This window comes from Aotus nancymaae, unplaced genomic scaffold (assembly GCF_030222135.1).
Source record: "Aotus nancymaae isolate 86718 unplaced genomic scaffold, 86718_ANA_hifiasm-v0.15.2.pri h1tg000064l_1, whole genome shotgun sequence".
Lineage (NCBI taxonomy): Eukaryota > Metazoa > Chordata > Mammalia > Primates > Aotidae > Aotus > Aotus nancymaae.
Window position 1 is genome coordinate 22,287,981 of NW_026988479.1, and position 24,218 is coordinate 22,312,198.

The following is a 24,218-nucleotide window of genomic DNA, read 5'->3' on the forward strand; positions in this document are numbered from 1 at the left end:
GGCTTTAGTATGTGGTTACCTATTTTAATGTTGCCAGAGACTATCTTTGCTTACTTTTGTGTTTCAGGTTTGGGAAGATATTTTTGATATCTATGGCTTTTTTATAAATACCATTTCCCTTGTCCAAGGAATTTTGTTTTGCTTTTATGTATCTATTAGGAAAGTTAAATCTTTTTCATTTTACCAAAGCTACATGTCCAGTACGAGAAAATTTAAAGCCTAAAAATTATCTGATTACTTATATTGTGTGTATTCTGCTTGGTGCTGTCTTTCTTTCTCTCAGTGTATTTTCTGTTTGTTGCAGTGGAATAATGGATTTTGCTTTTCGGCTATTATCTGTGGAGTGCTTAAGAAAATGCCCTTTCCTTTTGTTTTAGCAAATCTTTTCTTCAGTAGACCACAAGCCCTTGCAAATGTTCTCTTTTTGTAACTCCCACAGCAGAAGGCCACTTGAGCCTCAAAACAAAACGGCAGTGCAGTAATGAGGGTATTAGGTTGATGTGTTCTATTCAGCACCTGCTCCCAAGCTACCAAATAATGAATGAGCATGAATTACACATTGTGAAAACAGGAGAATCTTCCTTCTTTATGTTGTATGCATTGAGCAGTTTCAAAAGGGCTTTATGATTGTATTTCTCACACAAGCCACCCATTTGTGAAAACCCATGTGAAAAGGCAAAGAGAACTGCTTATTTACAGGTTAACATTTAACTAGACTGGCAGAGCTTTTAATAATTTCTATAAGGTTAAGGGTTTCGTTAATATGCAACCTGTGATCTGGTCCAAGTTAAATTTTACTTTGCCCATAATACATTATAATGTAAAGTTCAAGCTTTAGTCTTTCTGGTTTAGTCATTTAACACGTAACATGGATCACTTATGCCTGTTGGACACAGAGCTCCGAATAGAGCTTTGAAATATAAATATAAAAGTATAATTTTTGTCCTTTAGAGCTATGATGTTTGGTAGGTTAGATGAAGTAGACACATTTTTGACTTATAAGATTTTCAACTTACAATGGGTTTATCAGGGCATAACCCATTGTAAGTTGGGGAGCATCTGTATAATGATATATATATATAATGGTATATAAATATGTGTATATATATATATATATAATGCATATAGTTTTATATCCTTTTAAGACATAATATGAAGATATTTTATTTGCTCAAAGCTTGTTATGCAGTTTTCCACTGTGATGTTCACATGCTGATAGTGAGGCTATTTGAATGGTGTTTATCACCAGCCATGAACAGCAGCATTTGAGTTATGTAATGGCTCTGCCGGTTAAAGGGGGGCAACTTGGACAAGACACTCAGCATCTCTGAACCTCATTTGTTGTATCAGTAAAATGAAGATAGCGGTACATTCTTCACAGGGCTGTGGTGAGGATGTATTCTAATGAATATACAATCCCTACATAAAAACGTTCAATAAATTCTAGCTCCTCATTTATATTAATGTGTTAGACCCATTTGCTTTGAGTTATCTTCTTTGCAATAAGCTGTGGGAAAAACTTACTGTTCCTTCTCATACTCTAGGATACATCGTCACCCAAATCATTATACATTTCTTATATAATGCAAACGTTAAGAAAGAACAATAATCTTACTAAAAAGCAGAGTGTGGTATGGTAGAGAGATTAAGAGGCTTTGGAATCGTTACATCAGGGAATAATTTGTGAGCTGTATGACTTGAGGTAAATTAATAAATTGATTTTTTAAAATTTTGTTAAATAGGTATAATAACATTGTATATAAGAAAGCAGGAAAAATGTGAACAGCTCCCATTATAATGCTTGTGAAATCAGGAGGGCTTAATAAAGGGAAGCCACACTGCTATTTTCCAGATAATTGTAAAAAACTATGGGCTATTACAGAACCAGGAAATTAGAAGTGAGGAGTCATTCGGAGGTTGACAACTCCTTCCTACCTTCATCTAAAGGCAGAATTTCTTCTGCAATCTCTCTAACAAGGAATCGTCTTCCTAGCCTTTGCTTAAATGCCTCAGGGGTGGGATACTCACCATCACATAAAGTAGTTCATTTTCAGACATGCATAATCATTAGAAAGTTCTGTTGATTCACGATTAGCCTTATGGTTCTGTTGCTGCCTATTAGAGCTTTACTGAGTAAATGTACAGTCATACAGGGCTTCTACTCACTCAACACCCACTAGTACTGTTGTACTGGTAATTTATGGATAGCATCCATTTTTAGCGGTCCATGTCCCATTCTGATTTGTGTTTGTGCCATTTTTAAGTGTTTTGAATATTAGCCCTGGTGTCAGATAAACGTGGAGTCCTAACTTTTTCCATGATAGTGAATAACACTGGAATAGTTACATTGGATTTGTGTGCCACTGTGGTCCCATCTGTGAAATAGGGATAATAATTGTACCTGGTTCATAAGGTTTGAGGATAATTCATAATTGTTTGAGGATAGTATGAAATAAAGTATAAAAAGGGCTTAGCCTGGTTCCTCAATGTTGCAATAAATAAAACCTATCATCATGATTCTGTCACAATGGTTCAATGATAATTGAAAACAACTATTCATCATTTAACATCCTCAGCTTATCAGTTTCTTACTCTCTAGCTCTTCTTACACTGAACACTTCCTAATTATTTGTTCAATGTTTTCTGGAAGTTAGTTGAACAATTACTGTGTGCTGGATACTACACAGTAGTCCCACTGATGCATGATGGATACATTTAAGACCACCAGTGGGTGCCTGAACTGCAGATATTTTCAAATCCATATATGCTATGTTTTTCCCTTATGTACATACCTATGATAAAGTTTATAGAGTAAGAGTTAACAATAACTAATAATATAATAGAACAATTATAACAACATGCTGGAATAAAAGTATGTGAATGCAGTCCATCTCTCAAAGTATCTGATTGTACTGTAATTACCTATTTTTAGACCACAGTTGACTGTGGGTAACAAAGTGAAACTGCAGATAAGGGAAGAATACTATACTACAAGTTTTACATGTATCATTTAACTAAATCATTACAACTCTATAAAGTAGATATGATTATTTTCCTCAGTTATAGATGTGGAGGGCTGAGTCTCAGGACGTCTTATTACTGACGTGGTTTTGATCTCAAATAACAGAAGACCTCATAATGGTTTAAACCATAAAGGGATTTATTATCTTATAAAATCAGAAAATCCAGATGTGTGCTGGACTTGGAAGGTATCTTGATTCAACAACTCAGCAGTATCACCAACTAGCTGGTTTCTTTTATTCTCTTCTCTCCTTTCCATGTGGTCACTTAATCCTCAGCTTGTTCCTCGGCGTAATTGCAAGAAAGCTGCCTGCTGCCAAGGCTGCATGCTAAATTCTTTAAATCTAAAGAATCACACTCCTTCTCAAAACTTTCCCCAGGACAGCAAGGAAGCTCTTTCCTCAGAAGCCCACAGCACAACTCTTTCTGATACTCAGTGGCTTACCACTGATATGGCCAAATTAGGTCATAAATCAGGTCATCAGCCCATCCCTGAACCAATAACGGGACCAATAAGATGGGATAACTCTTACTTAGGCCTAACTCACATAACCCTCCCCTACAGTCAGGGTAGAGAAGGTTTCCCAAAGCGCACAAAATACTACTGTGCGTGTGTGTGTGTGCATGAATGTGTGTGTGTAACAGAAAAGTGTAAATATCCAATCGAAAACTAAAATGACGATTAAGAGAATGAAGAATACATATTAGAAAGGCAATCAAAATGACCATTAGTAGGTTGCACAGTTGAGATTCGAACCTGAGTCACTGGACTATGGAATTCATACTCTTAACCTCTACTATCTATGCTTCCCAAATCAACCTAGAAATCCCTGGGCTTGGTTAGGATCATTTGTGTTTGAGACTATCACCAACATTGCTATGTACTGATATACTCAGTCAACCTAAAGCATATATATGTGAAGTGCGTATACATACACACACGTATACACACACTCATACACTACACACGTTTAGTCTTAGTCATACACTACTCATGTCTAGTCTGCATACACTGGTCTAGCCATATCAGTTGTAAAAGTACTGAAGAACTTGTATTTCAGCATACTGGTTGATAAAGAGCTCATGCCTGAGCTTTCCTGCTACTGTAGCCCCTTTTCCAATCTCTCCTTCATCCCTCAGCCTCTCCTCCCTTGACCCAGAAACGAAAGTGCTAACTCCTGGCCCAAGAGAGGTCCTTCAGGGCACTGCTTCTGGGCTGCCATCTGCATTACTTCTGATAAACTGATGACTGTTCTGTTCCGGTTGTTAAATATTTTGTCTATCACCTGTGACTATCTGTAAGTACATATATTTACATAGAATACTGTATATGCCCACTATACTTCAGTAAACTTTAGTATGATAAGCTCTAGAGAGTTTAGATCATTTGCCCAAAATGACATAATGAGTTGTAGGGTCCAGCACTACAGGGTCCTGTGAGCCCCTCTCTATAGGTGTGGAGACAAGAAACTGTGGAAATAAAAGACCCAAGACACTGAGAAAGAGAAAACAGAGTTTGGGCCCAGGGGTCCACTGCCAACGAAATCGTGGAGTCCAGAAGTGGCCCCGAGTGCCTGGACACTCTGACTTTTATTGAGTACAAAGCGGGGAGCAGGGTAGGGAGGGTGAGGTAATGGTGGTCAGTGATAGGGTCAGGTAAATCACGTGTCTTGGAGACAGGGGCTCACGTCTTTTAAGTAGCGGAGGCAAGGAGGAAACCTAATGCATCAGCACTTTTCTCATACTTGTCAAGAAAAAACAAAGACATTAAGATTTATGTTACTATTACTGATTTTATCTTTAAGAAAGGGAGGGTCCAGGTGCAGAAGTGCAACATCAACGTAGACCTGGAACGTGACCACTGAAGCACAGCACCACATAGAGACAGTTAAGCCCCCGGATGTCTGCAGGCCTCCCTGACAGCCATCAGGCCTACCACAAGAGCCTGGAGAAGCGACATTTTCTCCTAACTCCCCCGAGGAAAGAGACGTCTCAGACATTTTAGACTTCTCCTTCCCTAGCTGGCTAAACAGCAGGCGCATCCCAGTGCTGGCGCTGCCGCACAGCCGAGGTGCCCTCCAGCAGCTCTTATGCAGGCATGGCAGAGGGCTTACAGCATCTCGCCTTAGGATCACTTTGTTCACAATGTCACTTCAGTTCCATGCTTTATAACCCGATAATCATTAGTAAGATTAGAAGATTATGTTGAGTATATATATTTCTGTGATTACATATTAATAACTGTGATTATTCATGATTATATGTAGGAATAACTATGGAACTGTATCTCTAATTCTTTTCTAATTCTGTATTCATATGGGAACAGGCTGAGGCTTCAGACCCTTGCCTTGGCACTTGCAGGGTCTCCCACCCACAATGAGTGACTGGGATTACAACTAAAGACTGTGAGGTAAATCTAAGGAGGATGATACCTAGTCCTTAATCATCTAATCCTGACTGCTTTTCACTTCTGCCCCTGTTCCAAACTATGTTTTTCCTTATAATCTTCCCTCACTCCTTCTGAACGTAGGTCTGTTTTTTGAGACCAAGAGCCCATATGTGACACTCTAAATAATATGTTACAGAATTATATATATAATACTTTTCCCCTCTCCAGAACTTGGCGATGGCCCATTCTAAGAGACTGTTAAGTGCAAAGAATTAAATCCAAACCACGGACCATCAGAAGGCCATTGGACACTGCAAGAGTTGATTTGGGTTTGGATATACTGATTTTCTTGTTTGCTATTTTCATGTACCATACCCTGTATAGGATTGCAGGGTTAGCAACTTGATTCCAGGGTTGGCTCAATGAAGGGATGTAATTAGTCTATTAATTCTGCTAATGTCTTGTAAAGTCATTCAAGTGAGAACAGCAGATATATCAACTCCTCCTTGGAGGCTGCCACAGGGAGCATTGTATTTCCACTCTACTATTTATAGTTCTCACATCTGGAATCAGCTGGTTCAGCAGGAAATGGCTCTTTCTGTTTTATCAATCCAAGATGCAATGAAGGATTGCCAAAGAATGTGTCCTAGAATTTCCCTTTACCACCCCCAAAATTCCATAGTCCCTCTGAAATCATAGGCTCATAAAAGGCAGAAATCACTTACTTATTACTCTTACTCTAATACATACGCACTTACTAGAAACTCTTAGTTGGCATCTGGCACACAGGGTTTGTTTGGGTTGTTTGGGGGTGGAGATTGGTTGTGTCGTTTTGTTTTTTCTTCTTAGGTGAAAAATATACACAGGGCTTAGTATTCCAAGAATTTGAGAAGAGGGGGTGGGGCGGGCAAGATTCATTCATTTTTATGACAAATAGTTACTCAAGTACCTACTTTATTTTTGGGCACTTTTATGAATCCAGGGGCTGCTGCATTGAATAATACAGAAAAGAAGTCCTTTCACTTAGAACTTCCATCCTAATGGGGGTTGGGGGTTGAGAGAATTAAGCATTCTTACAGGAAATGTTAAAAGTAAACTATGGACAGGAATTGAAAATATGAGAGTTTTGATGTATAAAGAAAAAGTGACAAGGCCAATAATTGGTGGTCTTAATGTGATAGATATGCCAGTTTGGAAATTGTATTAGATAGAAGGCTATGCTGGTCAGGGGCTAGGCTATAGTTATGACAAGGGGATGATTAAGGAAGTGAGAATAAGGGAACTATTGGTGTGGGATGGATGAAGATTATTGGAGGTAAGTCAAAAAACTGAGAGGCCGGGGTGTTAGATGGAGCATTCATGTAGACATTGAAGTCACCAAGAATGATAAATAACAAGAGGGAATTCATCATTAGCTATCTGCTTATGATATTGGTATGTTTGGGCTGTGTCCCCATCCAAATCTCATCTTGAATTGTAGCTCCCATAATCTCCATTTGTCATGAGAATGCAGTGGGAGGTAATTGAGTCGTGGGGTGGGTTTTTCCCATTCTGTTCTTGTGGTAGTGCGTGAGTCCCATGAGATCTGATGGTTTTATGAGGGGCAGTTCCCCTGCACGCAGTCTCTTGCCAGTCACCATGTAAGAGGTGCCTTTGCTCCTCTGTTGCCTTCTGCCATGATTGTGAGGGCTCCCCAGCCATGTGGAACTGTGAGTCCATTGAACCTCTTTTTCTTTATAAATTACTCAGTCTTGGATATGTCTTTACTAGCAGTGTGAGAATAGACTAATAAAGCAAATTGGTATGGGGAGTGGGGTGCTGCTGTAAAGATACCCAAAAATGTGGAAGCAGCTTTGGAACTGGGTAACAGGCAGGAGTTGGAACAGTTTGGAGGGCTCAGAAGAAGATAGGAAAATGTGGCAAAGTGTGGCATTTCCTAGAGACTTGTTAAATGGCTTTGATCAAAATGCTTATAGCGACATGAACAAAAAAGCCAGGCTGAGGTGACCTCATGTAGAGATGAGGAACTAATTGGGAACTAGAGCAAAAGTGGTCCTTGCTATGCTTTAGCAAAGAGACTGGTGACATTTTGTCCCCTGCCCTGGAAATCTGTGTAACTTTGAACTTGAGAGAGATGATTTAGGGTATCTGGCAGAATAAATTTCTAAGCAGCAAAGCATTCCAGATGTGATTTGGGTGCTCTTAAAAGCATTTAGTTTTATTCATTCACAAAGATGTGGTTTGGAATTGGAACTCATGTTTAAAAGAAAAGCAGAGCATAAAAGTTCAGGAAATTTGCAGCCTGATGATGCAATAGAAAAGAAAAACCCATTTTCTGAGGAGAAATTCAAACTAGATGCAGAAATCTGCGTCAGTAATGAGGAGCTAAATGTTAATTGCCAAGACAATAAGGAAACTGACTCTAGGGTATGTCAGAGGTAGCCCCTCCCATCACAAGCCCTCAGTTTAGGAGGAAAAATGGTTTCATGGACTGGGCCCAGGACCTTGCTGCTTTGTGTAGTCTCAGGACTTGCTGCCCTGCATCCAAGCTATTTCTAAAGGGGCTAAGGTACAGCTCAGACCATTGCCTCAGAGGGTGCAAACCCCAAGCCTTGGTGGCTTACACATGGTGTTAGGCCTGTGCATACACAGAAGTCAAGAATTGAGGTTTGGGAACCTCTGCCTGGATTTCAGAGGCTGTATGGAAATGCCTGGACGTCCAGGCAGAGGTGTGCTACGGGGAAGAGCCATTATGGAGAACCTCTGCTAGGGCGTTGTGGAAGGGAAATGCGGGGTGGGAACCCCCACACAGAATCCGCACTGGGGTACTGCCTAGTGGAGCTGTGAGAAGAAGGCAACTATCCTCCAGACCCCAGAATGGCAGATCTGCCAACAGTTTGCACCATGTGCCTGGAAAAGCTGCAGACACTCAACGCCAGCCAATGAAAGCAGCCAGGAGCGGGGCTGTACCCTGCAAAGCCACAGGGGTGGAGCCGCCCAAGGTTGTGGGAGCCCACTTCCTACATCAGCATGAACTGGATGTGAGAAATGGAGTCAAATAAGATCATTTTAGAGCTTTAAGATTATACTGCCCTGCTGGATTTCAGACTTGCATGGGCCTGTAGCCCCTTTGTTTCAGCCAGTTTCTCTCATTTGGAATGGGCATATTTACCCAATGCCTGTAACCCCATTGTATCTAGGAATTAACCAACTTGCTTTTGATTTTACAGGCTTATAGGAAGAAGGGACTTGCCTTATCTTAGATGAGACATTGGACTGTAGACTTTTGAGTTAATGCTAAAATGAGTTAAGGCTTTGGGGGAACTGTTGGGAAGTTATAATTCATTTTGAAATATGAGAACCTGAGATTTGGGAGGGGCTAGGGGCAGAATGATACGATTTGGCTGTGTCCCCACCCTAATCTCATCTTGAATTATAGCTCCCATAATCCCCACATGTCATGGGAGGCACCTGGAGAACTGAGTCATGGGGGCAGGCTTTTTCCCATGCTGTTCTTGTGATAGTGAGTGAGTCTTGTGAGATCTGATGATTTTATGAGGGGCAGTTCCCCTGCACATGCTCTTTTGCCTGCTGCCATGTAAGAGGTGACTTTGCTCCTCCACCTTCCACCATGATTGTGAGGCCTCCCCAACCATGTGGAACTATGAGTACCTTAAACCTCTTTTTCTTTATAAATTACCCAGTTTTGGTTATGTCTTCATTAGGCATGTGAGAATAAACTAACACAGATATGTTAGTCATAAAAGACCTCCACATATATTCTAACCAAAGAATTTGTTGAAAAATTATATGTTACACTTTTCAACACCTTTTCATTCATAGATAAGCTTTTAAGAGGTTCGTATTTAAAAATGAGATTGACATTTTTGGATTTGGACAATGCCTAGACAGCCTTCCTGAACATGACTGCACACCAGAATGCCCTAGAGGATTCTGTTTGGTTTAAGACAGATGCCTGAGCAAGTCTTAAACAGAGAGTCTAATGCCTTAGGACTAAGCTAGGTCAGAGTATCACAGGGTGCACCTCAAAACTGGGTGGGACACCACATGGGTTCTTGACTTCATGCAGGAAGGAATTCAAGAGCAAGCTGATAAAGTGGAAGAAGTTTATTTAGGTAAAGGAATAAAAGGTTGGCAACTCCATAGGCAGAGCAGCTCCAAAAGCTGTTAGCTGGCTACTTTTATGGTTATTTCTTGATCATATGCTAAGTACAGAGTGGATTATTTATTAGTTTTCTGGGAAAGGAATGGGGAATTCCCAGAACTGAGGGTTAGACCATATAGGGTAGCTTCCAGACATTGCCAAGGCATTTGTAAACTGTCATGGTGTTGGTGGGAGTGCCTTTTAGCATGCTAATGTGTTATAATTAGTGTATAATGAGCAGTGAGGATGACCAGAGATCACCTTTGTCACCATCTTGGTTTTGGCCAGCTTCTTTACTGCATCTTATTCTATCAGCAGGGTCTTTGTGACCCATACCTTGCAAAACCACTCCTGCTGATTCCTAAATTCCTATCTCACCCATTCAAGATGAAGTCGCTCTGGTTTAAATGCCCCTGACAAGAGAATTCACACTGTTCAAATCTCCCCAGGTGATTTTGAAGCATATCCATATTTATTAGCCACTAAGTTAAAATATATTATAGACTGCTTTCAATGAAAAAAACATTTTGTGAGTCACTTCACACTTACTTTTACTTGAGAAGACTGAAAAGGTAAAGAAGTGGTGCTAAAATTTAAAAATAAAAAATAGAAAATCTCAACTTGCTCTAGTAGGAATTTTAATAGTGCACCCTAGGTTTCATTTTCTCTCTCCTGGTATGTGAATAAACAACCTTACATACTGCAATTTACTCTGTAATGAATTAGATATGACCTTATTATATTTTGGAGAAAATGGGTAGCTAGAACCTAAGCTTAGGTAACTTATTTTTATGTTTACAAATTCACTTACACATTTTTCTTAAATTTTTCTCATATTCTTTCTCTGAATATGAGGTAAAAATACTCCTTTCCCATTCTGTGTCATGGTTCTTTACAAAGCTTTCTCATCCTCTCCATCCCTGAGGGAACTCTGTCTCATTTATCTTTATGTTTTCCATATCTTACTACAGTGGCCTACCAAAGTAGGTAAATATCTGATGAATAAATGAATGTAAGATTTAAGTAAGAATTATCACATTAAACTAATTGTTCCCTCTCTGATCTCTGTATTATTACATTTCAAAGTAGTTTCTGGGAAAAGTAGTGAACACAATGATGTATAGATTCAATAAACAAGAAAAATGGTACTCAGGGATTTAAAAGAAAACTAATAAAATGTCACATCCACAGCAATTAATTTCTCCCAGTAAGTCCTCATAAATTCAGGCCAAGAAATTTTACACTGGTCTTGCTTCACTCAACTCTCATCCATCCTGGGTAGGGCTCCTCTGGGCCTCTTTCTCACCTGGCAAACAGTACTTGATGCTCATTGGATGCAGATCTGAAAGAGGTAGAAAGAGCCCAACACCTGGTTTATCTCTAGCTTTATGCTGCAGAGAGTATTTGATGGTGTGCCACAGTGCTCTATATATGCTGTTGGGATCAGCCTTAAGTGCACTGGAATTTCTCTGAGTATCATTAAAGTCTTCATTTACTGACCATCAGGCACTGGGATAGAATATGATATTAACCAGGAAACCATCCCTGGACATCAAGGAGTTCATGATCCACTTGGAAAACTTTCAGATTAGAAAAATTTTTTGTGTCAGGATTTCGCTACGTTGCCCAGGCTGGAGTGCAGTGGCTATTCAGAGGCACGATCATAGTGCAGTGTAGCCTCAAACTCCTGGGCTCAGGTGATCCTCCCTCCTCTACCTCCTGAGTGGCTGGGACTACAGGTACACACCACTGTGCATGGCCAGGATTTTCTTTTAGGATGTTATAAGACCTATAGTTATTTAATTATTATCATTCTTAGGATAGTTAGTGAAAAGATTTGGAGCAGTCTTCCACACACTGATGTACAGCAAGATAACTATAGTTAGTAACATTGTACTATATACCAGAAATTTGCTAAGAGTAGATTTAAGGTGCTTTTACCACAAAGGAAAAAAAAGGTAACTATGTGAGTAGATGGATTATTAATTCGCTCGACAGTAGTACTCATTTCACTATGTGTATGTATATCAAAGTATCATGTTGGCCACTTTAAATTCACACAATTTTTATTTTAAAATAACCGAAAAAAATAAAATAGTAAAGTAAAAATAATGCATAGGTGAGCACAAAACCCACCTTCTTCCAATGAAGAGAGTAGTCTGACAGTTAATACTTGGAGGATAGAACGATAGAGTTTACAAAGCCTTCGTGAATATTGTGGTAAGGAGCACTCCTAAATCAAAGAATCTCATTTTGATTTATAACAGCCCTCACTTTTCCACTCTCAGATTTTTACTGCCTTTCCCTAATGTACCATTAAAGCCCTTCGGCCTAAACTCATAGAATCCATTAAGGAAGAAATTCTGAAGCAGGGTTTGGGAACACATTTTCAGCCTAGTCAAGTGGCTTTCATGCTGCTAGAATACGGTTACCTTACACTTTGACAGACCAAGACTGTCAGCTTACTCTTTACTTAAAAATATTAATGAGTAACAAGTCCTGTATCAATAAACAGAACCAAGTGTGTGATAAAGTATGATAAACATTATGGTGGAAGAAGCATCCTGTGTGGTCTGAATACATGCAGGCAGGGGGATTTGACTCATAATTGAAAAATCAGGAAGCCTCCCTGCAGGAAGTAGCATCTGTGCTGTGAGGTTGAGGGTGAATCTGTGTTGTCTGAGTGCAGTGATGAAAGGACTCTAATTCAGGCAAAGGAACAGCAGGTGTGGATGTGAGGAGATGAAGTGAGATGGGGTGGTTATATAACTACATTATCAATCATATTTTTCCCATTTATAGTCTTTAATTTTATATCATCTGTGTAATTCTATAGTTACACAAGAAAACGATGCTTAATACTACTAACACTACTTCATGGCAGTGTAAATGCTTTACATGATCCGATGGACCAGTATCTACATGCATAGATCCCATATGCTATAGGAAGTTAAGAGTCTGAGGTTTTGAATGAGAGAGGCCCTAGTTCAGAGCCCAGTTCTTCCACTTACTAGCTCTGTGACCTTGGGTTCAGCTTTGGTTTTCTGATTTAGAAATTGGGGATTTCTGTCTCATAAAAATACTGTGAGAATTGAATGAGAAGATGAGTATTGAGGGGCTAGTACATTGTTTCAACTCCAGTTAGCTTTTGTAAGCACTTTTTTTGCCCGTACCCCTTAGTTCTGTTGATTATGAGCAACCTTGTTTTTTCTTTTTACTTCTCTAGGGATATGAAGCCTGACAATATTTTACTTGATGAACATGGTAAGTGAGTTATTTGTTTGCAATCAACAACATGACATGCTCTTAGAAAAGCTAATTATTCCCAGCAGAGGAGTATTACACATGGAAAAGGTATCTTGCTATATTCAGTTGAGCTCTATATATAAACTCCTCATAGACAATATGGGGGAACTTTATTACTTATGGCAGGGTATAGTACAACAATATACCCTTAAGTAACATTGAATTTACCTACTGAGAAAGTCATATTCTACTCAATTTGCTTTCACTACCATATTTCTTCAAGAAAACCATCACAATTTTTTAATGTTAGCCATAAAAATCACCTGTTTTCCATGATACAGAGGCCTCAAGATGAAAGCATTTGACCAGCAATAGCATCTACCTAGACATTAGCGACATTATTTTGTTCTCATTGCATCTATTTCTATGCATTCCTTCTTATAAAAGGCAAACTGCTTTTACATTTGCAAATTGGTTTTTCCATTTACTTGATATCACAGAAGAATACTTATATCTTAGGGTCATTGTAAAGACTAACATATTATGTGTAAAGTACTTGATGCAGTGACTGTCACAAATAAATCACTTAATAAAAGTCTAATAATAGTACAATTTTTATGAGGTGGTCATGGCTTTCTCCCCTTGGAAAGAAAGCTGGAACTGCTTCATCTTCTTTTATGTGGCTTTGTCTATGCTGGCACATCATATGTACCAATATATCTCAGAAGAGATACCAAGTTTTCTGTTTAAAAATTTCAGTTTGAGTCCAGGCCCCGTGGCTCACACCTCTAATCCCAGCACTTTGGAAGGCCAAGGCAGGTGGATCACCTGAGGTCAGGAATTCAAGACCAGCCTGCCCAAGGTGGTGAAACCCCATCTCTACTGAAAATACAAAAGTTAGCTGGTCGTGGTGGCAGGTGCCTGTAATCCCAGCTACTTGGGAGGCTGAGGCAGGAGAATTGCTTGAACTCAGGAGGCAGAGGTTGCAGTGAGCAGAGATTGAGCCATTGCACTCCAGCCTGGACAACAAGAACAAAACTTCATCTCAAAAAACATTGTTTGAAAAAAAAAATCAGTTAGTTTAAAGAAAAGTATAAAAGGGATAAAAGTGTGTTATCCAGATTTGCAATATAGGGATATGGCAATAATCAGATGGTGATAAGTGAATGCTGAATTTCAAGAACTACTGATTAACTATGTCCTCTAGAATAAGCTTTTGCCCGCAGTGATTAAATGTGTATAATTTCTTCCTAATATTTATTTTCATGTAAATTTGGATTCATTGGAACATCAGGTAAGACCTGTAAGGCACACAGCCTGTATGATACAAATGTTAACAGTGTCGATATGATCTTTGTTATGTCTTTAGAAGGCTGCTAAATTAGCAGAGTCCTAAATCTTAAAAGCTCCTTATTCAATTTTTACAAAAAGGATTTGCAAGTGGAACTGAAGCTCCAAGTACCATCTATTGCTCATTATTTATTTACCTAGTTTTGAGCCTGATTTTCCTGATCACACCTGTGCTCAGAGGGCTAAGAAGCACTGGTATATGACCTCTAATTTCAAAGCTCAGTGTCATTATTTATTTATGGACTGTCCAAAAAGATTTTTTCCACTTTCTTCCGATGCCTTATTTCTTCCTTACCTTTACTGCTTCTGACATTTGAAAACAGAGTCTCTGATTCTCAGAAACGTGAGCAATGATGAGACTTAGCATGAAGGTGACTTTTAAATACCAGCTATCCAGAGCTGGGCAGTGGCAGGCACCCGTAGTATCAGCTACTTGGGAGGCTGAGGCAGGAGGATCCTATGAGCCCAGCAGTTTGAATCCAGCCTGGGCAGCATAGACAGATCCTGTCTTTTGTAGGGGGAAAGGACAATTACCACTAGCTTCTCTTCTAGCATATAGAAGTCACCTTTGCGCAACTTAGGGAAAGTGCTCCCTCTGTCCACCACAGCTTCCTGGCAGCACATGGCCCACCAAGGAGAACCCAGTTTGGGGTTTTGTCCTCACTTGCTCCCTCAGTTGGGTGCCTTTGTGCATGATTGCTGCTGCTCCACCATTTACAGAGGCCCTGAATGGAGGCATATAGGTTCTATCAATCCAACACTTTTCAAGCTTTATCCTCCATTCAGAGAACAGTGTTTTCATCCCAGGCCTCATCCATGGCTTCATCTCATTTCTATCATGAAGGCATGCTGTTCTTCTTCAGTCAACTTCTTCCCCCTCCTCATTTTCTTGGCAACTTGGTGATTGCAGATGAGGAAAAAGGTGAAGAAATCAATTAATCTTCAAGTTTAACTACCCTTAGAGACTACCCTTGCGAAAGATTAATCGTGTAACAGTGTGGTTAAGAATGTGAATTCTGGAGTCAGATTGCCTTCATTCAAAACACACTTCACTCATTTACTAGCTCTGAGAGCTTTGGCAAGTTGCCTAAACTTTGTCTTAGTTTTTCAGGGATCAAAAGAATACTTACATCTTAGGGTCACTGTAAAGACTGACCTAATATGTGTAAAGTACTTGATGCAAAGAACTGTCACTCAATAAAAGTCTAATATTAGCACAATTCTTATGAGGTAGTCATGGCTTTCTTGGAAAGGAAGCTGGGACTGCTTCATCTTGTTTTATGTGGCTTTGTCTCTGCTGACACATAACTTATGTTTACCAAATCTCTACCAGATAGAATCTGTAAAAGCTGTCTTTTCCAAATAATTATTTTGATTTCAGAAGTGATATAACAAATATTCTGCTTGTCTACTTGTCAGATCTTGTGTTTAAACCATTTTGTTTATCCCTTCTTCCTCAGGTAACTACACTTTCTGGGGTACATTCTGCTGTCTTTCATGTGTGCAGGGGGCGAGGGCACAGTCATGGCATTTTATTCTCGGTGGAGCTGGGGCTCTGCACAAGCCATCATTTCCATGTGCCGGAGAGATAGTCTCAGTCAGTCCTTGTTTTCTGGTATCTTATTTACAATGACTGCTTTCATTCTCAAGGTTTTTTTCTTTTTTTAATTTGGTCAGTGAATTAAGAAGAGGCTTTTCTATATTATATTCCTATACTGAACTCAATTTGAAAATCAATTGCTTTGGGGAAGATTGTGTATGAATGGTACAGAAGCAAGCAAACAAGAAACACTGAAATCCGTTTTCTAAACATTGTCTTAGGGATCTCTTTCTGGAGAAAATATTTTTTTTTAAGTCATTTACTTTCTGTTTCTTCAGATTCTGAGAAAGTAGGACTCTCAAACATTACTCAAGGAACATAACTAATCGCTTTTCAATGAATAAATTCCTGTTGTTCACCTCCCCCCAGCTCACTATGTAGAGCTGATCTTGTGAGAATCAGCTGGACCACAAATCAATGCCTGCCTTTCAGAGTGTCTACTGGTGTGATTTTCCATGTGGAGCTCATATTTGAAGACCTCATTTGTCTTCTACATCTTCATTTATAATATTTCATCGCTGATGGGCTGTCACATGGGCCTCTTGTGTGGAAATTTTAGCCACTGTGAAGGGTAACCCCCTATCTCTCTGGTGCCTCCTATGCCCATCCCTACAAGTGAGCTGTGTATCGCACCTTGTTGCTTACATTTTAATGCAGCACCATTCAATAACAGGCAGAAACTTTGTTTTATTCTTGATTCATATTCTTTATATTTAACTGATTGTAAAATGGGAAATCCACTGTGAATAAATATTCCTTGTACATTAGAATGTGCCTTAAAAATGTTTTTAACTTAGAGCACATCCGTACTGTTCTCCCAAATCTCCCATTTACTAGTTTAGTGCCAAGATAGCATTAGGTCTTGGGTGACACCTGACCAACTGTCCTAACGTATATTTTCATTTCCTACCAATTTAAATACCCCATCCAATTCAATCAGTTCCATAGTGTCTAAAATTCTTGTATTTTTCTAACTCAGGAAATGCTACAATTACAGGAACAGTAATGTCTGCCTGACGTATCTGAGAAAATGACAATTATGTCATCATCTATCACTTAGGTTTCTTAATACCATCCAGTCACAAGGAATAGAGGCAAAAATTCAGTCTAGGAGGTGAGAAAGAACTGAGGCTACAATCTCAACAGTCTTCCCATTGCAGTGTCTCAAAATGTGCCAAAATATCAAGTGGACAGTGCCCTTTTAAAATGACATACAGTGTAGAATACTGTAACTTATCCCCAGATAATCACTCCCTAGGTAGTACCTAGGGGTATGCATTTTTAGCAAGAATCTCAGGAAAATGTGGGGCAAATATTCTAAATACCTACAAGTAGGAGAGACTTAAAAGTTGGGAGCAAAGTCAGCTTTTATGGTGCCTTAGAGTACTATGTTGAAAACAGAGATCCTCAGGCTGTGAACAGGAGCAGTAAGAAAGAGTGTAAATGACAACAATGATGGCTGAATTCAATGGCATCATAAGATGAATTCAGATTTTTTATGTGAGCCTCTGTCCCAAGCAACAGAGGTAAAAAGAAAAGGCAGAAACCCTCTCCTAGGATGGTAAATTAGGAAGTTCTGAGGCTTGCACCTGAAAAACTCTTCACTAAGGCAGTGATTCTCAAGTGGGTGTGATTTTGCTCTATTGCTTCTCCCTGCAGGGGACATTGGGTAATGTCTGGAGACATTTTTGATGATCAAGATTCCAGCCAGGGTTGGGAGGCGCTACCAGCAGCTAGTAGGTAGAGGCTGGTATGCTAACATACATTCTACAATGCACAGGACAGTTTTCACTGCAAAGAATTATCAGGTCCAATATTTCAATGGTGCTGAAGTTGAGAAACTGTTCTAAGGCTCACTCAAGGCCTGGGCTTATGAACGAAGCCAGAGAATTCCTTCATTCCCAAGGCAATTCTTGTGTCCTTCAATCAACAGGAGACTGAAACCTCTCCTGTGATCCAGCACTCAAATTCATTTTCAAAACACAGAAGGCAACCTGACAGATAGGTCACCATGGTAAGCAGAAGCGAGGCATGGCTGCAGCTGGACCTGGAACTGAGGCTTAGGGCCAGCACTCTGTGAAGTTCTACTGTCATTGTTTAGCTCGAAAGCACCAGGCTAGAAGATCCAGTAGAACACTACCCTCAAGTAATTTCTCCCTGTTCTTTACTAGGCATCCTGGCAGAAATTAATTGTTTTAGGTTATTCAGTTCTTTGGTCTTGTGATACAGCACACAAAGTTTTTGGGAGATTCATAGCTTAACAAAGGGATCCTACACAAAATTCTAGGTCTTAACTCCAGCTCTGTAACTTTTGAGTCTTTTGAACTTAGCCATAAATGACTCATATATAAAATAAGGCCTACCTCACTGGGCTAAAGAAGAAACTTTGTGCGACAACATTTTGAAAACTGAATTAATCACACAAGTGTAAACAACACTGAAAAGGTAAATATTCAACATTCTTTCAACTGACATGTAATGAGTACTTACCAGAGTTGAGACGTTCTGCTAAGCCAGGGCCTCTTTTAAAACTGTAATCTCAAACTGTATTGGGCCTCATAATCACCTGTAGGGCTTATTTAAACATTGGGGCCCAACCCCCAGAGTTTCTGATTTAGTATAATAGAGCTGAGTAGGGGGGAGGGGTTGAGGGGAAGAATTTGCCTATCTAACAAGTTCCCAGGTGATGCTGATACTACTGGTCTGGGGACTATATTGTAGGAATCAATTGGCTCTAAAGCCTTCTCTACCTTCCACTTCTTCCACTTCTACATGAGCATAGATAATCTTGTAGCTGAGTCAGCTTAGAAAATCTCTGCAGACTGAAGTAGACTGTTGCATATCTGGCTGCTCATCTGAATCACCTGTGGAATTTGTTGTTTTTAATACAGATGCCTGGCTCTCCTACAAGTCCCACTGGAGTTCCAGGAGACTGAAGCCCAGGCACATGTATTTTGCAAAACTACACTGAAGTTTCTGATAATGACAGATATCAACAATTAAACACTTCTTGTCAAATGCTGTGCTAAGTCTCCTGTAATCATGATTTCATTTAACCTTTCCAATAACCTCTTGAGAAGACTGATTACCTTCCCAACTTTACAGAGTGGGATAAGTGACTTTCTCAAGGTAACACAGCTACTTAGTGGTAGAACCTAGACTTGAAGCCAGGCAGTCTGACTCCAAGAAACAGGCTCTTTGCCACAGCCTCCAGACTCACCTGATTTGTCTTAAACTTTGTGAATCACTGGTCCAACAGTATGAGCAGGACCCATGGGGAGAAAAGAAAAAGAAAAAATGGAGACAACCTATGCTATGATAGGGTAAGTTACTGAAATCAGGCATTGGGGCCACTCTGGCAAGAATACCTTTTAACTAGGTGAGTGCTCCCTTTACTTTACTGAAATATCATCACATGAATAAAACCAAACACTGTCTGCACAGAATAAAACCAAACACTGTCTGCACAGAATAAAACCAAACACTGTCTGCACAGAATAAAACCCTAGTGATAAAGGCAGTGGGATTTATCTTTAGCAGCAGGCTGGATACTATCAGGGAACAGACAATTAAATTTGATATGGGGAGTGTGGACTGTGGGCTGATGACATGCTCTCCAATTACAGCTGTATCTCATCAAAACCACAGACACATGTAAATGGAAATGCCAACACTTCAAGATTCTCTGAAAGCAGATGATTGTCGTGCCAACAGCTAACATAATAGGCCTGTCTGCTGGAGCTTCTGGCACTGCCCTTTTGTTCCCTCTGGCTGTAAATGCAGGGACCCTAGAGCACCTCATAGAGAGTGTTCCCTGCCTTTGGGAACACTCTATAAATGTTATAAATGTTAGACCCACTCTCTATTGCTTTGAGTGTTAAAGCTGAGAGAGCCCCTAGAGATCATTTAGTCTACCCATTCTTTTTTCATGTAAAGGATAATTTAGATCCGCCTTGGAAAAGGACTTAAAGTCTACTATGTGTTAGGGGCAGAGTTCAAGGCAGAACCCAGGCCTCCTGGCTCCCCATCTAGTGCTCTTTAGAGAGTCCCTTTAAAAATGAAGTTGATTGGCTGGGCGTGGTGGCTCACACCTGTAATCCCAGCACTTTGGAAGGCTGAGGTCTTCCAAAGTGATCACGAGGTCAGAAGATTGAGATTATCCTGGCTAATATGGTGAAACCCCATCTCTACTAAAAATACAAAAATTAGCCAGGCATGGTGGTGTGCACCTGTAATCCCAGCTACTCAGGAGGCTGAGGCAGAAGAATTGCTTGAACTTGGGAAGTAGAGGTTGCAGTGAGCGAAGATCGCACCTTTGCACTCTAGCCTGGCGATAGAGCAAAACTCTCTCAAAAAAATAAAATAAAATAAAATAAAAAATAAAGTTGATTTCCCTTCCCTCACCCCCCACCTTGATAACAGTTACTTTGTTGGGGACTGATGAGGCCCACCTAGACTATCAGACAAACAATGTATCCAAAAATATTTTAGAAAAACTTAGAGAAAAGGGAGGCTTTCTTGGCTAGGAAATAAATATTCGTATCCACATTCATGCCAGCTTTGTAGTAATAATATTTGCCTCTTTTTTTAATTTTAATTGGAGTCTCACTCTGTTGGCCAGGCTGGAGTGCAGTGGCATGATCTCGAATCACTGCAGCCTCTGCCTCCCAGGTTCAAGTGATTCTCCTGCCTCAACCTCCCGAGTAGCTGGGATAACAGGCACCCACACCACACTCAGCTAACTTTTGTTGATTATTATTTTTAGTAGAAACAGGGTTTTACCATTTTGGCCAGGCTGGTCTCAAACTCCTGACCTCAAGTGATCCACCGGCCTCAGCCTCCCAGAGTGCTAGGATTACAGGTGTGAGCCACCACGCCTCGCCTATTTGCCTCTTAAAAAAAAAAAAATCCCATAAGAGATGTTTGGAAATGTGATACTTTGAGTATCCCTTGGCTATCTCCTTCATGGTATTCACAGGCTAAACTAACTTAAAATGTTACCAACAGACAAAAACTGCCTAACTAGGATAACCTGACCACAAATTCTTAACTACTAAGGGTAAAACTTTCTGAGGCTGCACTACAGGTTTACAATCAGAGACTGATCATCACATATTATGTAATGGAGGATTGCTGGCTTAAGACCATATTGGCCTTGAGGGTGGAACCATTGAGCTTTCATTGCCTGTACCCAACTGCAACTAACCTACAGGAATTAACAGACTAATTGGGTGCTTTCAGGTAGAAGCATGGTTGTGCCACTGGGTTGAATGGGACTTTAACCCTCTGTGTGTTTCTTCTCTCTCTGCAGGGCATGTGCACATCACAGATTTCAACATTGCTGCCATGCTGCCCAGGGAGATGCAGATTACCACCATGGCTGGCACCAAGCCTTACATGGGTATGGGTTTCATAAGTGGCTTTTGTTTTTTCTGTAAATACCATTTATTACAGGTGGAATCATCTGTGGAGACTTGCAGCTGGAACTGATAAGTTCCTCTCTGACTTTGCCTATGGAGCTTCTGATTTCATGGGTCTTCTCCACTAGCAAGCACCCAAGATGATTTTGATAAAAGAGGACCATTGATTACATTTTGAAAACTTATTTCGTGACCATTTATACCCACTTCCTAACAAAAATATTAATTAATTCAATAAATACCTACTGTCTCTGTGTGCTTAGCACTGTTTCAGATGCTGGTGACTCTGTAGAAAGCAACACAGACAAGGTCTTCAGATCCTGGAGCTTACATTCTAGTGGAAGCAGGTTTTTTAAAAAGGAACCAAACAAAGAAGTAGGAAACAGTAATAAGTAGAATGGTAGTAAGTGACAAAGTGTTATTTTAACCTTATGTACATAATACTACATTACATGAATAGAGCTGTAAATTTTACAGAATGCATTCCCAGCTATAATTTTAGGTTTAGTTGTAGTGCCATAACAATTCCGTGAGTTCTCCTTTTTAAAGATTAAGAAATTATGGAGCTAGGCATGGTGGCATCCATCTGTGGTCCCAGCTGCTTTGGAAGCGAAGGCAGGAGGATTGCGTGAGTCCAGGAGTTGGAGGCTGCAGTGAGCTATGATCATGCCACTGTACTCCAGCCTGGGTGACAGAGTGAGACTCTCTCTAAAATTAAATAAATTCTTTTTAAAAATAAATAAAGATGAGGAAATTCTGCCTTAGAAAGTTTAAATGTGTTTGCATTATCTTGTTTGTAGTGAGGTGAGGAGCTTGTTTTTGCCTTGACTATTCAGCATTTACTAAGGGGTGACCGAAAAGATAGGGTTAAAAATTATCAGTTGGTTTCATGTTTAGTTATGGTAACAAATCAACTACAAACTCTAAGTTCACCTGTTGGGAGCAGCCTTCTCTATATAGACACCAGAACTAGTTTTTAGCAGAACTAGTTTTACCTCCCATCCAGCCCCAAAAATGTAAAGAGAGAGCTAGTGCCCTTTAGGGGGCACACAGTAGTCAGAAAGAGGGAATTCTCCCTCCCTTCTCCCTGTGGGTTGCTCCTAAGGCAAGCAAGTCAGATCTCAAGAGAATTGTCTGTAAATTCTTAGAGTGACTGCAAGAAGAGGTGCCTGGAATTTCATTTTTGGTTAGATATCTGTGTAGTTGCTGGACTTGCTGACTGGTCCTGGAGTTAACACAGCCTGGTTGGCCATGGAAGGTTGATGAGTTTGGGGGTTAGTCTTGCTGGGGATCATAGCAGCAGGAGACAGGTATGCAGTGAATGTGACTGTGTTGGGGAGAGAGAGGTGGATTAGCTACAGGCTGTGATCCAGTTTCACAAGGGCCCCTCCAATGCTCAAGAGTATAGCCTGGAAGGGAGGGAGGCTCCTGTCAGTGTGACTTCCTGAAAGCACCGCAGGTCCCAATAGAGCTCAACATACCAGAATCACTGGGAGTGGAGTCTAGGGATAGAGTGGTTTAAAGCTCTTAGGGTAGTTCTACCATGTAGCTAGGATTCACAACTTCCGCCACAGACCCCTAAAGAGAGAGTACTCGGCAGCAGGGGTAACACATGTGTTAGGACCCATCTGCCTCTACTACCCTTCTTCCATGTCCTAAAACAAACAGTGCTTTCTAGGAAAAGGTAGAATGACCTGTGTGAAAGCCAGATAAAAGTCCTCCACCTCCATACTACAGTGGCTGCAGCCAGCCCAGCAGGGTGGGTGAAGCAGCTTTGAATCAGATATGAGAATAATTCCTTTGTGAGTGCAATGGCATGATCTCGGCTCACTGCAACCTCCGCCTCCTGGGTTCAAGTGATTCTCCTGCCTCAGCATCCGGAGTAGCTGGGATTACAGGCGCCTGCCACCATGCCTAGCTAATTTTTGTATTTTTAGTAAAGAAGGAGTTTCACCAGGTTGACCAGGCTGTCTTGAACTCCTGACCTCGGGTGACACTCCTGCCTTGGCCTCGCAAATTGGAGAATTATTTTAAAATTCACAGAACTGAATTGTAAAGCATCTAAAGTAAATGTAATAAGCAAATAGGACTAAAACTTATTAGACAATAGACTGAGCTATCTTTAGGTGAGCTCCCTATCCAGCAAAAGCAGGAAGTTAGACACTGCACAGTTGCTGGCAGATGATAGAAGACTAAAAACTACTCGTGCTTTACCCTAATTAGTTAAGATGCTTAAAGTAGATGATGTCGCTGTTTAAACTGTTGGGATTAAGTCAGGGGTGGAATCAATTGTATCAGCTAGATATGATCACAGTAATTCAAAAGCAAAATATTTAAGCTTGAAATCAAGGACAAGAGTAATGCCATTTTCTTTTAATATTTCATTCTCTTCCCCTATGTAACTAAGAGAGAGGAAAAGAGAACCCCCTACATGCAGAGCCACCTCACTTTTCAACAGAAATCTTCTATGAGAAAAAAAAATGAGCCTTACTTTCTATGATATTTGAACAACTGCAAATTTCGTGACTTCCAATTACCAGTGGGGGGAATAAATCTCTTTTGTCACTTCTAAAATAATGGACACATATAAATCAGCCTATTTTCTGCCTAAAACCAATGGTACTCAAATAATAAAAAAGCAGATCCAAGCCTGCTGCTTTGATGAGTTTATTCCCCAGGTTTCCTGGGTTTCCATATTAAGGGCTATTTTCTTGGAGCCAAATCAGAAAATGTGCATCTGGATTTCCAGGGTTGGTTTCCATGGTGAGAGAAATACGGAGAGGCCACCATTCTTTCCTCTCCCCAGTGGTTTTAAGCACAATATCTGTATAATGTAATTTTTTCAAAGTTGGCATTTCTAGTCTTCTCACAAGATAGAGCTGAAAAATTGGAATCTAGGAAAGATTCTGTGCACCTTCCACTTTCACCCTTGTAATTAACAATGACTAATATTTCTTGAAATCTTTCCATGGACCAGACAAGGTGTTACATGTTTTACATTCATTTACTCATTTATTTTCTCAGCAG

General features: G+C 40.2%; 1 protein-coding gene across 2 annotated transcripts in view; it reads left to right on the forward strand.

The window, feature by feature from the left end:
• STK32A (serine/threonine kinase 32A) overlaps positions 1 to 24,218 on the forward strand; it is a 151,658-nt gene that overhangs the window by 91,081 nt on the left and 36,359 nt on the right. For both annotated transcript variants that reach the window (XM_012456631.2, XM_012456550.3), the window contains exons 6-7: positions 12,802 to 12,839; positions 21,083 to 21,172. In XM_012456631.2, coding sequence (XP_012312054.2) covers positions 12,802 to 12,839; positions 21,083 to 21,172 — 128 coding nt within the window. The remainder of the gene's footprint in view (positions 1 to 12,801; positions 12,840 to 21,082; positions 21,173 to 24,218) is intronic.